Source organism: Boleophthalmus pectinirostris, unplaced genomic scaffold, assembly GCF_026225935.1.
Source record: "Boleophthalmus pectinirostris isolate CB_2022bp ecotype Guang Dong unplaced genomic scaffold, ASM2622593v1 HiC_scaffold_13, whole genome shotgun sequence".
Lineage (NCBI taxonomy): Eukaryota > Metazoa > Chordata > Actinopteri > Gobiiformes > Gobiidae > Boleophthalmus > Boleophthalmus pectinirostris.
In genome coordinates this window covers 19190888-19206825 of record NW_026571036.1, presented here as the reverse complement: position 1 = coordinate 19206825, position 15938 = coordinate 19190888, and the positions used below count along the sequence as shown (strand labels likewise).

The following is a 15938-nucleotide window of genomic DNA, read 5'->3' as shown; positions in this document are numbered from 1 at the left end:
GCTTATCTAAGAGTGTATTGTAAGTGGAGTGAACATTTTGTTTGTGCCTGTGTGTGTTTAAGATACAGTTTTTCCAAGAAGAGGCACAAAGCCAGGGGTGTGTACTTCAGCGTACTACAGCTATACAGGCTATAAGAGATCCCTGTTACACTGTTAGGGAAATGGGCACAATGGTCCATCTGACACGGGTAACTCACTCTCTCCTGTGTTTTGCTGTCTTGGGCCCTCCTCTTATGTAACCATCTCCTTGGGCACCCACCATCAGCCAATCAGTGGCCTGCGGGTTCAGACGCTGGGGCCCCCTGCTTGAGTGTCTTAAACTGGACATAGAGAACAAGCGTGACATATAGAGTTTGAATGGAGGAGGGGAGCAGGGGGAGTAGTTTGGCTGCGCTCCAACCCGCCATAACACAGTCCCACAGCTGTTACATGAGACCCCAGCACACAAGCCCCTCCTACTCTATACACTGGTCTCCAGAACTGATGTGAGCACCAGTCAAAACAGAACAGTCTGTGACTTTCCTCGAAGTGGTGAACAAAAAAAAAAAAAAAAAAGTAGAATGCAAAGCCACACAGGCCAGTGAAATCACATCACACCTTAAATAATTAGCATAAAATTGACATTTTTTTTTTTTTTTTTTTTATTATTCTATTTACCTGATGTACAAGTCAGGCACAAATAGCATAAGTAAACCTAATAATTGGTAATTTATGTTTTCTTTGGTGTACTATACCAAAATGATCATCAAGGCTTACTAAAAGTTTACTCTTAATTTAACCCCATAAATCCATCTAAATCAAGGGCCATATACCTGATTTATTCTGTTGCACATAAACAATGCTCCACTGGTCTGTAAACATGACTAATACAATAAAATGAGAAAATCAATATTTGACTTGTGTGACCTCAAATGTTTGCTATGTACATTATGCTGGCTGTGAATAGCACCATGCCTTGGCCCTTTTTGCTGTAAGATGTAATACTTTCAGGTCATGACAACATTCACTGTCACTGATCCCTGTACACCGACTGTTACACAACCCTTTAATCCCACGATTAGGGCAGAAACCTGAGAAGCAGATCTGGGATCAGATTATCACCTGTACCACTGCACTATAGACTCTTAACAAGTGGAAGCTGGGGTCTGATTCAAGAACAGTCACTGCTGAAGTACCTAGATCTCTAGCTCTAAGTGGATATGCACAATTAGGCCAAGGCCAGGCTCCAATACAAGGTTGTACCTGAGGATCATTAGGAGCAGGACAAGTGGAAAATTAATGTGATGGTATATTTCTTTGTAATAAAAATACATACAAGTAAAAAATATATATAATAATAATAATGAAAGGAATTGGAAAAGAAGAAAACACAAGAAAATAAATATTCTGCTACTTACGCTTCACATATTTCATTATAGGCCTATAACACACAATAACACAAGACCATTCATCTACTGTTGTGCTTGACAATGCAATAAATCATGTCCTCCACTGTTATGCTTGACAATGTAATAAAAGACGTTTCAGAAATAGCCCTCTAATCCACTTGCTCAAATCCATTTTCCCCTTGGGATAGAATAAAAACTATTTGTAATTCTGATGGTAAATAGTCCTAAATGTAAAACAAGGGGAATCCTTTCATGTGGACAATATCCAGACACCCAGACTAAAACGTTGTCGTATTGAAGGCGATTCTGCATAACTACTTTACTGTTGCGGTGTTTTTGTTATTCTAATGGCCCCGACCACCTGTTGCACAAGAAAGCTCCGTATGCCTGTAACCTAAATTATTTAGGCTTTACCGAACTGGAATTTATTAGAATCGGCCTTTCAATTGTTAGTAAAAGCAACAAGTTGATTTGAACATATCTACCTCCTATCTGGGGACACAGTATAGGCCATGTTTATGGAATTTAAAATCGAAAACTTACACACTGTAAGATCAATAGTTTTAAGCTAATGTTTTCAAAGACTTGTCATTTCATACTCCAACAAGGCTGTTAAGGTGTACTTGCTTGCATTTATGTCTGTTTAAGAAAGGTCCGTGAACTTGACTAACCCGTAGCCCATAAGCCCATGCTCTTGCCCCTAGCCAAAAAGCGCGTTATAAGGACAAGTACTCCCTCTGCCGGCCAAAGTGGATACTACTGTTTTATTTTATTATTTTATTATTTTAAATTTTTTTGAGCACGCATGCTTGCAATTTGTTCAATATAAATAACAGTATTAAGATAACAGATAATAAACCAGATTCATTTTAGTGTAGTTTTAATGAGTTCATTTGGTGTTTCGCAAATCAGCACTTTTTATTTGTTTTAATTTGGCATGGTTTCGGCCACCTTTTTTGCCGGCTCGGTGTTGACAGGACCCCAAGATGTCCATGCTCGCGGAACGTAAGTTTACTTTATTTTTCATAATTTTAATTGTTGTGACGGTCGAAAGTCGATATATGCGTGTATGATCTTATAAAGCACGCAGCGAAGTTTCGTTTCGAGTGCCTGTTTCCACAATATCTCTCCTAGTAATGGTTTTCTGTTGTTTTTGTAGCATTAGCTGCTTATGTTGCGTGTACACGTGTTAGCTGTAGTATTTAAATAGCATGTGTTTAGTGAAAGTTTATTTCATTATCCCTTTAATGTTTATTTTCGATCGATTGCATCGTGTGTCCAAAGATGACGGGAAGTTTGATGTGGACTGGGCCTGCACTGAACCTAAATAATGGGTAGCTGCTAAGTTCAGTCCACACTAATAAATGGTTTCTTAGTTTACCACTAACGGGGATCCCTTTACTGATCAGTGACTTGATCTCTTGCTTACCCATTTTCCTCTTTCCAGCCCGGAGGAAACAGAAGTGGTCAGTTGACCCAAGGAACAGCGCCTGGAGCAAAGATGACAACAAGTTTGGGCAGAAGATGCTGGAGCGAATGGGCTGGTCCAAGGGCAAGGTGGGTGATTTTGCTTAATAATTATGTCATTATTATAGCATTTATTATTACGTCTTAATTGTACTTTGGAAAAAGTTGAGTAATAGGTATGTATGTTGGCATTCAGAACACACAAAAACAATTACATTACTTTTATGTAATTCAGTAATTTATATTTTGTGTGTTTTAGGGCCTGGGAAGAACCGAGCAAGGCGCCACAGAACACATCAAAGTCAGAGTAAAAAATGACAGCTATGGTCTTGGAGCCAATGCCAGTCATGAGGTAATTTTATAGATCGGTAAATCTTGTAGATATATGAATTAGTTTCTTGTGTGTGACTGAATTAGCTTTTTGTCAATTTTTTTTAATGTAATGTTGGATTGTGCAATTTATTTGCAGTAGAAAAGTCAAATATGGAATAAAATGTGTTCTGCTTTGTGTATTTTTGACAATTAGTTACAATTCATTGAAGTGAGTTTGAGTTTTTATTTTATTTACTATGAAACAGTGAACATTACTAACATGTCTTTGGTTAGCATAAACAGGGTTTCTGCGGTGTCTTAAAAAGTCATAAAAGCATTGAATTTATGAATTTGGAAATACTACTTTAAAAAGTCTTTTCTTATATCTGGGTTTGGCGTGTGCACCATGCAACATACAGGCGCGAGGCACCAACTCACTGTCAGCTGTTCATTTAAGTTAACACCCATTGGTCCCACTGTGTGGGGCTCTCCATAACTGTAGCGCTGTATTACAGTCTGTATATTTGCCTATAGCCTTAAGCAGCATTTTAGGTCCTTGTCTTGAATCCTGTAACTGTTTTACATGACAGTAACATAAGTAACCAGCATCAGCAATGTTCCTACAAGACAAAATATACTTTTTATTAGTTTAATTTAATTTAAAAAAACAGGGTTAATCTTTATGGAAAATTTGGAGCAAATTTCTGTATAAAAAGTTATAATTTGATTAATTGATTAAACAAAAACATTGTCAATAGATTAGTCGATTAATTGCAAAACACACACACCAGAGGCCACATTGCTCCTCGTGAACCCTTTTCACCTTTGTCACCCCTGACCCGTTTTCATGCCTGCTTGTAGCCTGTGGTCTGCAGCCATATCTCGCTGCAATCTTTCAAATATGAGATTTTGACTTTCATAGGATTCTCCTTGTGTCTGTAGTGTGCACTTTTTATCGCACATTTAAAAATCATTTAAGACAGAAAAATCCTATAGTGTGTGACAGCCTTTAGTCAAACTTGATTGTGGTCTGCTGAACTGTTTGTTTTTTCACACCCCTGTTTGGAAGGTGGTCTGTGTCTGTACTGTGTTGGTGTTGTAGTGTCAGCACTTACTACTGTGCTGTAGTGAGGTTACATCATTCTTCCATCATCCTTTACACATTCCACATTTTCACATTTCAGAAATTAATGAACACAAATTCAAGAATTTTGTATTTTTTTTGCCGGTAGGTCTATGAAATAGGCTTTGAAATAGGTATTAAGTTTTTATATAAAAGGTCTTAAAAAGATTTTAATTTAACTTGAATAAACCTGTAGGAACCCTGATAAAGCATAAAGGAGGCTTTTGTTTTCTGAATTGTGATGCTTTTTTTTTTTTTTTTTCCCTCTCTTCATTGTTACTTAAATGGCAGTGTAATGTGTGCAGATTGTGAATGCAGTTTGTGTGTTAACAGGATAACTGGATTGCCCATCAGGATGATTTCAATGAGCTTTTGGCTCAACTCAACAGTTGTCATGGTCAGAACAACGGTAATGGTACAGTACTGTCATGTTTTACTTGTATTTTGTCAGTAGAGGGCGCCACATTGTCACACAAATAAATCAACATAGGTTCTGTTCAGTCTTTTATGTTGACAGTGAATTGGGCTTGGATAATAATCTAAGTGAGTTTGGCTATTGTATATTTAACACTATGTTTTGTACCTTCTGATTTAGAATCTCCTCCAGAGGAGCAGAAGGGGTTTAGCCTGGAAGAGAAGTCCAAAACCGCCAGAAAGAGGGTTCATTATATGAAGTTCACTAAAGGTGAGTCGACCTGTGGGCAGCAGGCCTATATTTCCCCAAATGTCCAGTGCATGAGGTACTTGTAATTCCTTCTCCAGACAGAACCTTCCACCCTGATTAAAGATTAGCACATCTATTCTTAAGTGCAGACACCCCTTTTATCACATATTCAAAGCCTTGGCGCTGACCGCAGACTTTGCCAGCCTGTGCCGGGTCAGGGAGCCTAGTCAGTGCCAGGGAGCCGTCTTGTATTTTCATTAGTTTACAAGGCAGGAAGTCAAAACGTGGTGGTCAAGGCCAGTGCACTGACAGATATCTGGAGGAATCTTGTGTCAAGCACCACGGAACCGAAGTTTAATTATATTATGGGCACTTATTAATGCGGAGTCCCTTTTAATTACATAGAATACTTTGGTGTTGGTGAAAAAGTGTTCCCATCAGTACAACCCCATACACATACCATACTATGTAGAAATAAAAAAATCACATGTACAAATGCACTCATATGTAAAATAAAGTTAAATTGTGTTAACTGGACAGAAGTTTTTGGAGTGAATGTTTTACCACTTGTCCAAATAGATTCTTCAGTAGTTACTTGAAATGGAGCCATCTTTTTGTAAGAGATTATATTTGCATATTTAATTGTATTGCTATATTTATTTTAATCTTCTTTCTGTACTACTGTAGTCTGCAAATTATTAATGATGTATATCAGTAAAATATTTTATCCTCCTTTTCCATCATCAGCCCTGGTGATCCATTTTTATAGTACCAACATGTTTCTAATTTAAGCAAACTGAAACTTAAATTAAAACCTTTAACCTCCCAAGGCCTCTTTAGCCTTAAAGAGATTAGTTACTCTGCGCCTAGTACTTTTTATGTAATGCGTAGTTCCCTGGATGGTTCAAGACAGAAACAATCCTTTACTCAAATCTTATTGTAATTCAATATTTACAACGTTTGTTTTACTTACTTTAATTGCATACTTGGGTAATAGGTAAGCAACTCAATACCACCTGTCACTCTTCTCACAAGCGGTTGCCATGTCACTGTAGGATGGCAACGCATTTTAGTGATAACTACAGATTTACTTAGAAACCTAATTTTCCTTTACATCAAACATTAATTGCCATACGACATTGATTTTTTAGAGCTACTTGAATAGGTTGAATATCTCTATTGTAGAAATCGTAATACAGTTGGCATGGCATCACTGTCTCGCTTGTGATATGGATTGGCATGGTGACCAAAGCGTTACCTTGGACTAATTTCAGTCACGCCTGTTTGCATGTTTCCAGAGAGTGATCAAATATCAGCTCCTCTTTGTAGCTGTTGCCAAGTTAGGACTGGTAATGGCGTTACCGTTAAGCTTGTTATTTGATCAGATGAGAATGTTAAAGGTACCATCAGGCTCACTTCCAATTAACTGAATTTTACTTTAAAAGAAATAATGTTTAGAATTCTATAGTGCCCCCAATACTCAAAAGTCATCATCAATATAACATTATTATACAAATTTTATATGTAAACTTTTTTACTTGTATATTATGTGATGGTAATTTAGACACAATCAAAGTCCTCAAAGGCTCTTCGCAAGTCTGACTGACCTTAAGGCATCCTGACGTCATGAGGTTGTCCTAATGTAAGAACAGTATTAATTAGGGGGCCTGTATAGGCTTTCTTGTAAACCAGTGTGAATATATAGGACCCATTAGATTCTTTTCTCTACACAGGTCGGCTGTGCACTTTGAAACTTTTTATCGATATCCTCTTTGGGGCTTCTTCATAGTGGCAGAACTGAGGATTGATTGTCTTTGTTTGTGGGGAAAAGCATCAAAATCTCCACTGCATTGGTGTGGACCTGTGATATAAACCAGTAACCCACATTTAATTGCTGCCTCCATCTATCACCTGTCACTGGGGGGGAAGAGGGGTGTAACTACAGTGCAATGTCATCTGTGGTTGTGGTTGGCCTGGCTGTGGTAATTTTACTACATAGTCCTTAACCGTTTTCCTTATGCAAACATTACACTATATGTATATATAAATAATACTATCATCTCTGTGAACCTTGTGTATTGTTGTTAAGCTATTCTTTCAGTTTCTGTTGTTTCTGTTTTCCAGTTTTGCTGTAATCCAGTATGCATCTTCATATCTTCTCATAATACGAAAAAAATCATCTAAAATTGCGTAATTGGTACACGATAAATATTCAAATGTATGTAATTTTTTTTAAATCCCGAATGGCCCATGGTTTTGTGTGAAACTAAAGTGTTGCAGCTTGTGGCCATCCAATACTATATAAATTTGCCAGTATATTTACAACCAAAATATGACCAGGGTTCCTGACCAGATAAGTTGAAGTTAATTACCGTAGTTGAAGAATATTTCAATAGTTTCAGCCCTAGTGTAAACCTAAAATGTGTATATAAAGGTACTTCCTTGTCAGAAAGGGGAAATTCACTCTTGTTTTTGCCAAAAGGTTAGTGATAAACATAACAGTCCCCCAGACATTTCGGTTTTCAGCATATTTTTTTGTTTTTACTTCTTAGACATGTCTTGGGAGTGACTTTCAAAGCCAGGACACAGGGAGATAGAGATTTTAAAGCAATAAATAACCAAATGTTATCAGGGTCGCGCTGAAGGAAGAGGATGCAGCTGTGCGAACAGGTCCAGGCTGTAGACGGGAGGCCATGTTCTTCAGGAGTCTTTGAGGCCTGTCCTGAAAGTGGGACTCCGGAGGTTTGGAATTGCAGGACTAGAACAAGTTTATTTTTCTTTATCGTTTTTGTCCCACAGCCAGAAACCACCGGAATTTCCAATATTTCCACTGTTTTGGCACAAACTTTGAAGTGATGCCTATGCACCATTATAAATAATTTAAATTATAATTGATATTGTAGATATGGATGTGTACACCAGGCACCATTATAAAAATCCATGTTTTGTTTGTTTTAGGAAAGGACCTTTCTTCTAGAAGTGAAAAAGATCTCAACTGTATTTTTGGGAAAAGAGGTCCATCAAAGGAACAAGATCAGGTAAGAAAGAAAAAACTAACTTGGTGCAATTACTACAAATTAGTTCAGTTTGCATGTTCTGTTTTTCTGAATTAGATCAACATCTTTACTGTGACATTATTTGCCTACATGTACAACTTGCTTTTGTCAAATTCCTAAATTTTCATGATTTCATCATTGTGTAAATGTTTAGTGACAAGTTGACATTGTGGACTATGCATGTTTTCTGTTAACACTGGGTCTCCCTGGACTGTCCCGTAAATGAGATTCCAAATCTCTTTGGGAGTTTTCCTGCTTAAACAAAGTTAAATCAGATCCAGGTGAGATAGCCATCAAGACTTGTGTGCTGTATACTATCCTACAAATCGTAATAGTAGTACTAAAATTCTCTTTTATCCCATTTATGAAGAAGCAGGCTTTGATTACTGTGTCTCAGCCAGTGTCTGTGCTGTAATGAGTGTGGCTCGTGGTGCTGACGCTGCCATCACTCCAGTTTCACAGGCTCTGGCTGCACATTGGCCTATGGCTCCAGATTAGCCTTGTCACAGTGCACTGCTAAACACTGCCAACAGGCCACTGATGGTGGCTGGAGCATCTAAATCCAGTTAAAGGATTTGGCCCCTTCTACTCTCCGCCTCTTCTCTCTTCTGCCTGGGAGTGCTCACATCAGGAAGTTGAGTCTGCCAGCAGGCATTATCAAAGGCAACTTCAAATTGTAGATGGTTTGGAAAAGTAAAATGGTGACTCTTGCAAAAAAGTTTAATCTTAGCTCCTTGAATTTGTAGTTGGTCTCTTCAAACATAACATTTCAATTTTCTATGCTAAGTATTAGCAACTTTAACCCTTCCTTTATTGCATTTTGTCAGCCATCTGATAAAGGGAACTACCCAGCTCCTTAACATATAAAACATGGAAAGTTGACACCCTTATATTAAAATGGGAAATGCACAAAATCTCAGCAGAGTACAGGACTCGAAAATTTAAAGGATAGTGTCCAGACAACTGTATTAGCTCCCAGTTTTTTGTTTTTTGTTTTTTGTTTTTTTTAAAGATAAAAATAAAGATAAAGATTTATATGGGACATATAAACAGTTGCTTTTACATCCTACTGCCATGCAGGTGTAGTCATGTGTGTACAGTTTGGGTCAGAAACTCGCCCTTTTTAGTTGACTAATGAATCGGCAGGTCATGACGTTAGTTGACCGTACAGCCTGGAGGTAATTTTAGTCACGTGTTTTAAGGTAAATCAGCAGAGTGAAAGTGGACTGTAAAATAATATAATTTCTTCCATATACACAATGAGCCCTAACAGCACAATGACCACTGCATTTCAGCTGATTAACAGTGTAAATTAAAGCAATGTGTACTGTCTGTCTTTGTTCCTAATTGTTGAGTTATGGGTTATTTTTCAGTCAGCAGGGACGCCTCTGAACATATCAAACGGTGCACAGATATACAGTACAATGATTCCTCTAGAGTGTGTGGTTTAGGGTCAGGGATATCGAAGGTGGAGGCACTGTGGGTGATGCGCCGGTCACTGCACCATTGTGCTGCAGTGTGGGGATCCATGACACCAGCCTTACTGATCTGTTGTTTACTAAAGACACTAAACTCTCTGTTGCATTTTGAGTCCAAATTTGGCTTACTGTTTTATTTCAACGGCTTGTTTGCTTGTATTGAGACTGTGAATTGATAACTGATTGACACTGTAATCTGTCAGTTCATCTACTACCCTTTTATGGTTGGATTTATTTTGTTTCCTAGTAATTTGCTTCCTGCTTTTTAACTCTGCCTCTGTGGATTCACTCATGAAATTGCAGTGGCTAAAACTCAAAATAAATGCATACAGAGTGACGGACTTTCGCCAGTTGAAATAATGCATCTTCTATATGAACCATGTACATATTGTAGGTAGAGGTGCTGGGGATTAATTGTTTGAGTTACAAATTTGTGTTGTCGACCATCTCTTCACAGTGGCTAAAGCTATTATTTACAGTGTGTCCGGTGAGGGTTATGGGGTTGTGGTGGAGCACATGTCCATCTACAGGCTTCAGTGTGATCCATCACCCGTCCCACGCCTGTGAACCTCCTCCTTCTCCAGCCTCCTCTTGTGCCCCTCAACACAATTACTCACAGCATGACAAACGACAGGCCTTCTCTGCCGAGATATCAAAAAGCCTCGGCCACTTCTAAATGAAGGCTCTTTGGCAGCCCTGTGCTCCCAGTGCTTATCGGCGGGCGAGCAGTGCCCCTGGCCGTCCTGTGTCCTCCTCCTGTGCCCTCCTCGGGGGGTTTAGTTAAGGGAGGCACGCACAGGGCCAGCCCTGCTTGATTTATCTCCCCTGCCCCTCTGCCCAGCCACTCAGGCAGGCTGAAAGAGCCGACGAGGCTCCAGCGGGCCTCCACTGGAAACCCGGCATTAGCTGAAATAAACCATTCTGCCGCCCAGTGAAAAATGTCCTCTGATTGGCTAATTAATCAGTCAAAGGGGAGCGACGCGACTTGTGACTTAAGGGACCAAAGCGGGCGACCACAGAGGGCCGGCTGATAAATAGACTCCCCGCCGATTCATATATCAACAAAAGTTGGCCATTTTTTAAACCTGCCGGCTCTCATGAAAGGTGGAAACCAGGCACAGTTACATCTTCTTGCCTACATTTCATTTCTTTTTGTTTTGTTACATATACAAATAAAAAAATGCTTTAATTTTAAAAGGCAAATTTGATAATAATTATTATAAAAATAGTTTTACTTACTGACATATTTTTTGTGCCTTAAATGTCAGATAAGAATAATGACAAGAAGAATTTGGGTTTGTTTTGGTTCTCAGTGCTCCAGTCACTGGGTTGGTATGGTGCTCCCCTGTCCTGGGTCGGTCTGACCCCTGCGCCCTCTCTCACTCCCACTCTGGCTGCACACAAAGGCCTGAGGATTAGGCCTCGTCGGGTGGCACCTGTTGAAGGTTTCCCAACCCACGCACCATCCACATGAAGGATCACGCGTCAGCAGGGCTCCCCCGACACCTCCAGTCTGAAGTGTACGCCCTGCATCGGGCTAGGGCCATTTGGTAGATGTGGTCGTTTGGCGACACTCACCCAATTGATGTCGGGAATTATGTGCTGATGATGCAGATTTAACTTACATTTTAAAAACAAATACATTTTGGCGACTAGACTGTGGCTACAATTAAATCATAACACTGTATATTTTATTTAATTCTGTTTGATTACACTATCAAAGTTCTCAGAATTAAAAAAAAATTATAATTATTTTATTCTCTCAGTAAATGTAATGTGCATCATGCCATAACACTGGTATGTGAGCCTACACTCTTATTCGTTCTCTGATAACATCTAACAGGTAAGTTTGCAGTTACTGCCAAAAAAATCAAGAGCAGCTAAGTGACATCTCACTACTATAGCTTTTATGAGTCTCCAAAGATTAACACTGGATAAGAAAAGTCTGACAGTCTTTAAGGCTAAGCAAGAATATATTGGGTTGTGGTAATTACTGCAAGGTGCAGCTAACCATCCAAAGATTTCCAGCCCTCTTGGCTGTTTACAGCCACCACATAGCATTTAATTATGGACTTTAATAAATCACTGCAGAGAAAATGATCAGTGCAGCCCTCTCTGGGGTTTTGGCGGGGGAGACCCCGGTACACTTGCAGGCAGCTTTGTCTGCAAGCATTTGCAATGTTGAACAAGGATTGGGCAGCCCTACTGCATGCATAATACTTTATTCATTTGTTCTTTATGATAAACGTTCTCACACTGGGAACAAAATGCAATTTTTCAAACCCACTTTTGTGGTTCATACTATTCAAACACAAAAACACCTGTGAGTTTAGAAGAGTGGTTTGACTATAGCAGAAGCTTCTTGTGGGGCATGGTCTTTGAGCACCCTTGTTACTCTAAATTAGTTTATGCAGCAGAGAGGGGGGAGTACGCAAATATTTCCATTGTGGCAGAAATGTGTAGCCAAGTCAATTTATTTAGCAGGGGAAAGGTATCCACCTGTTTGTCTGTCCACCTACATGAAGAGTATGAAGGATGGGCTGCTGGACTGTGTTCTCATCAGGGAGAGACAGCTGGCTAATCAGGGCCTGATCCATAGACCTCGACTATCGCCAAATTTATTATTGTGGCAGGACAATGAGGGCACACTCGGGCAATTACAGACCCAACCAATATTGGCTTGAAACTATTGAAAGATGAGAAAAATATAAATAATGCAAACAGGCAGTTTTTAAGAAAATAAATGACCAACTACAGCATTACCAAATGCTTGTTAAAATATTAAGCAGTGAGTCACTTCACATGGGAAAGTGGGAAAAGTCTTTTCTTTTATTACTATACTATTTACTACTATTTCTAAGTATTAGAAAAATGGAGGAAACTCTTTTAACCCAGTCTTCTCAGTATTTTCATGCTTTTCTTTATATCAGTAACTCTTCAATATTTTATATCAATGTATACTAAAATATTGCTTGAACTGTAACATGTCAACACATTTTTGTTTGCATCTGGTCTCATAGGGAACTTGTAAAAACTAAGTTCCTGAGACCCTTGTGAACCTCCCATCATCTCTGCTGCTGTTGGCTTGATAGTCTCTGCTAAATGTGTTGGCCTTGGTATGTTGGCATCTTTGTGAGCATTGGCTTTTCCCTGTCTAAATTAGCAGAGACAGAACTGGAAAGTCTTGAAGGAGGTGGCCTGTTGAATGTCTTCCACCCGTCCTTTTCTTTAGGGCCCTCTGCAGGCCAGACCCAGCCCCCGCCAGGGGAGCGCGGTGCAGGAAGGGCCCTATAGCCAGCCAGGCCTCTCCTCTGCTGAAGGAGCCTTATCTCAGAGCTGCACACAGCGCACACGGCGCATCCTTTTCCTGGGGTTCTGCTCTGAGAGGAGGAGGAGGAGTGGACATGGCTGGATATAGGTGTGATCTCAGCCCGACATTTCCCAGCCCTCTGTGCTATGACTGGGGACTATCTATTTTGGGCATTTTGTCAACAGTCATATAAACAGATTTTGAGCTCTATGACCTTGAACAACACTTGGGATATTGTAAACACTTTTATTTTATACATATTTGTGAACATTTTATTATGGTATGACTGCACATTCTTTTGCCAAATGAACTACTTGTAAAACTAAACAGGCTTCTTAAAGTATAATGAGCACATTTCTCTTAATAAAACCTCGTGCACAGATAAATGTTGAGTAGCATTAAACAGAAACAAAACCAAGCTTAAAATGTCAGTTTTCGGGGACCTTGTTACCCAAGACTTAGGACCAAAACTCAAAGGGCTTGTTCTGCAGAGCATACCCACAGCCTCCTGTTTCTGTTGGGCTTGTGCTCAGCGCAGCACTTTGTGCTCCTGGATCAGTCTAATGGAGGTCCCCAGGCAGGTGGGCCTGCGCAGGGCTCCTGATGAAGATGTTTCTCTGTCACTCTTTAACTCTCACTCATTCACCCTGCTTCTCTAGAGAGTAATTTCACAGGCAGCGCTAAAGTGGCCCCCAGCCATCTTTCCAAATCCCAGGTACAAGTTGTTTGGCACTGTCAGCTCTGAGCCCTTACCCCTCTCGAAGGCAGAGGATACCATTGTGCAGTAACAGGAAGTATAGATTTTCTCTGGGAAGTTGAACTTTTTTATAATTGCAGTGAACCTGAAGGACCATGTATTGCTTGTTAAATGTTGGTCCTTAATATTTTATTTATGTGGCAATATTAAATTTAAAAGTGAAGAGGGGCCTAGAATGCGTTTTGTATATTGCATCTTTTAAACTTGAAAAAAAAATGCTTTATTAATCAATACATTTGAGTGGACTAAAACAATAGCGTTTCTTTATGGATATGTATTGACTGTGAAAGGCCTTTTTACTCGGTTAAGACTAATGATGTGCAGTATTTCAGCAGTCTCCAAAGGCTTTGGAGGATGCATGCTAATTCAGAATTTGGTTTGAAAAAGCTGCCATTGTGAAACCTCTGGGAGAGCTTGTAATGATAGCGATCGGTTCGCACCTACCTGCGCTTTGTTTTAGTGGCCCATCGGTTAACCTGTCCATCTAAATGATCCTTGAACACTGTAATGTGAAGGTAAAAGCTTAAAGGCCAAACCACAAAGTGACTTGACACCACACCATATTTTCAATTTATCTCTAATCTGTAGGGTTTGAAAAATGCTGTCCAGAGGTAATACTCAGAGTGGTATTGTGTAGTGCGAATCTCAGGAGGAGGGTCTGTATTCTTCTGGACAAATCATTATGCATTGAGTAGACCATTAGGAAAATGAAGACAAATGGTGCATGGACATGAGGTGACAAATGTTCACAGTAAAGCTAAAATGTAGACGTTAAAGCGTACAGTTGTAAAGTCTTAGCCTAAAGGTTAGTGCATAAAGAGGTGAGCTTTGTAAATGATATCTCTGCTTTTTTTTTTTTTTTTTTTTTTTTAAAGAAGGGGCACCTCCATAACAATGAATTCAGATGGGCAGTATGGGAGAAAAAAAAATTCAGTGTTGACATTTATATTATAATTTATCAATGGCCCTAAAAGAAACTCTCATCATTTAGCTGAGCATGAAATGGCAATAACTGGTCAAACATGCCAACATTTGTAAAAAAAAAAAAATAAATAAATAAAAAATTAATAATAATTATTATATTTTTCATTCTATATTGTAAAAATTGATGACCACACATAATGTATGTCTGGAATAATGAATGTGAGATTCATTCGTAACATTGGACATTAAGTGAAAAGCTTATTTTGGTGTGATCCTCTCACACCTATTGTTTGTTAAAAAACATCCTCTTTGGGCTCATTTCACTCTGGGCCTGCTCATCTGGTTAATCTCACTGTGACGGCAGACGACACTTGTACTCCCACATCCTCCATTGTGTGCTGTTTATTTCTAAATACAACACTGAATTCTAACTATGGTGTTTTCTGTTCTGTGCAGGAGAGCAACAGCAGCGAATCTCAAGACGAAAAAGAGCAGGCCACCGTCATAGCGCCGACTGAGCTCGACACAGAGTCCATCACAAACACTGTCACCAGCAGCCTCACCATGCAGGAGTACTTTGCCCAGAGAATGGCCCGTTTGAAAAAGGTGCAAGCCCTCAGCTCAGACGTAAATGAGAGTTCTGGTGAAAACAGTCCTACGCATGACACCAACAACTGCAGCGCGGAGCAGCCGAAGAAGAAGAAAAAGAAGAAGGATAAAAAAGCAGCAGATGAAGCTGAAGTGTCTGAGGAGAAGTGTGATGCTCCAGTATCGGAGGAACATAAAGAACCAGAGCAGAGAAATCCTGAGAAGAAAAAGAACAAAAAAAGAAAAATGCATGAAAATGAGCGACCTCTGACCTTGGAAGAAGAGATGCCTTCATCCAAAGAGAAAAAAAAAAAGAAACATAAAGATGAGACAGAAGAAATAAATGGACATTTATTGGCTGAAGATGACAATTTGCAGTCTGAGGTTAATAAGGTACAGAATCATGACCAAGTGGAAAGTGTTTTCGCAAAGAAAAAATCCAAGAAGGACAAGAAAAGTAAAAGAAGAAAACAATCTGACACAATGGAATAAACAGTAATATAAACTTTTATTTCAACTCAACACTTTTAGCATGCAGGAAAGATTGTTTTCCTAAAAATGAATTTGAAAATATTACCAATATTACAAAATGGTGCCATAGTCAAAGACGAAATGAAATTATACCTTATAAATACGTTTGATTAATTTGTGTAACATGTCACTTGACAACTTTGTATTCATGTAGTTACATCATTCATATTTTGAATGGAGGAATAAACTGAATGATGCAATATCATCGACATCGCCCACTCACACTCAAGATTAAATAAACCAAAAATGGCCTTGATACATTTTATTTATTTTTTTTCATTTAATGGGTCACATGAATAAATGCTTCAGCATTTATGCCAATATACAATAGCATACATTA

At 39.1% G+C, this 15938-nt stretch overlaps 1 protein-coding gene across 2 annotated transcripts; it reads left to right on the top strand.

Moving 5' to 3' along the window:
- Positions 1-2312: 2312 nt before the first annotated feature.
- On the top strand, positions 2313-15854 carry pinx1 (PIN2 (TERF1) interacting telomerase inhibitor 1). 2 transcript variants are annotated; one of them, XM_055149491.1, is made up of 7 exons: positions 2313-2393; positions 2836-2945; positions 3115-3207; positions 4624-4699; positions 4886-4975; positions 7913-7992; positions 14936-15854. In XM_055149491.1, the coding sequence occupies exons 1-7, from the start codon at positions 2375-2377 to the stop codon at positions 15557-15559; spliced, it is 1092 nt and encodes a 363-aa protein (XP_055005466.1). In that variant the 5' UTR covers positions 2313-2374; the 3' UTR covers positions 15560-15854. The 2 variants fall into 2 exon arrangements, with proteins under 2 accessions (XP_055005466.1, XP_020781503.2); XM_020925844.2 differs by having other exon boundaries at positions 4624-4705.
- The last annotated feature ends 84 nt before the right edge of the window (positions 15855-15938 follow it).

What these genes read in the sequence shown, in the direction of transcription:
- pinx1 (XM_020925844.2), top strand. An exon ending in GAGCCAATGCCAGTCATGAG is followed by an intron (nt 3,208 to 4,623) that starts GTAATTTTATAG and finishes GTGTGTTAACAG; the next exon opens with GATAACTGGATTGCCCATCA. An exon ending in TGGTCAGAACAACGGTAATG is followed by an intron (nt 4,706 to 4,885) that starts GTACAGTACTGT and finishes CTTCTGATTTAG; the next exon opens with AATCTCCTCCAGAGGAGCAG.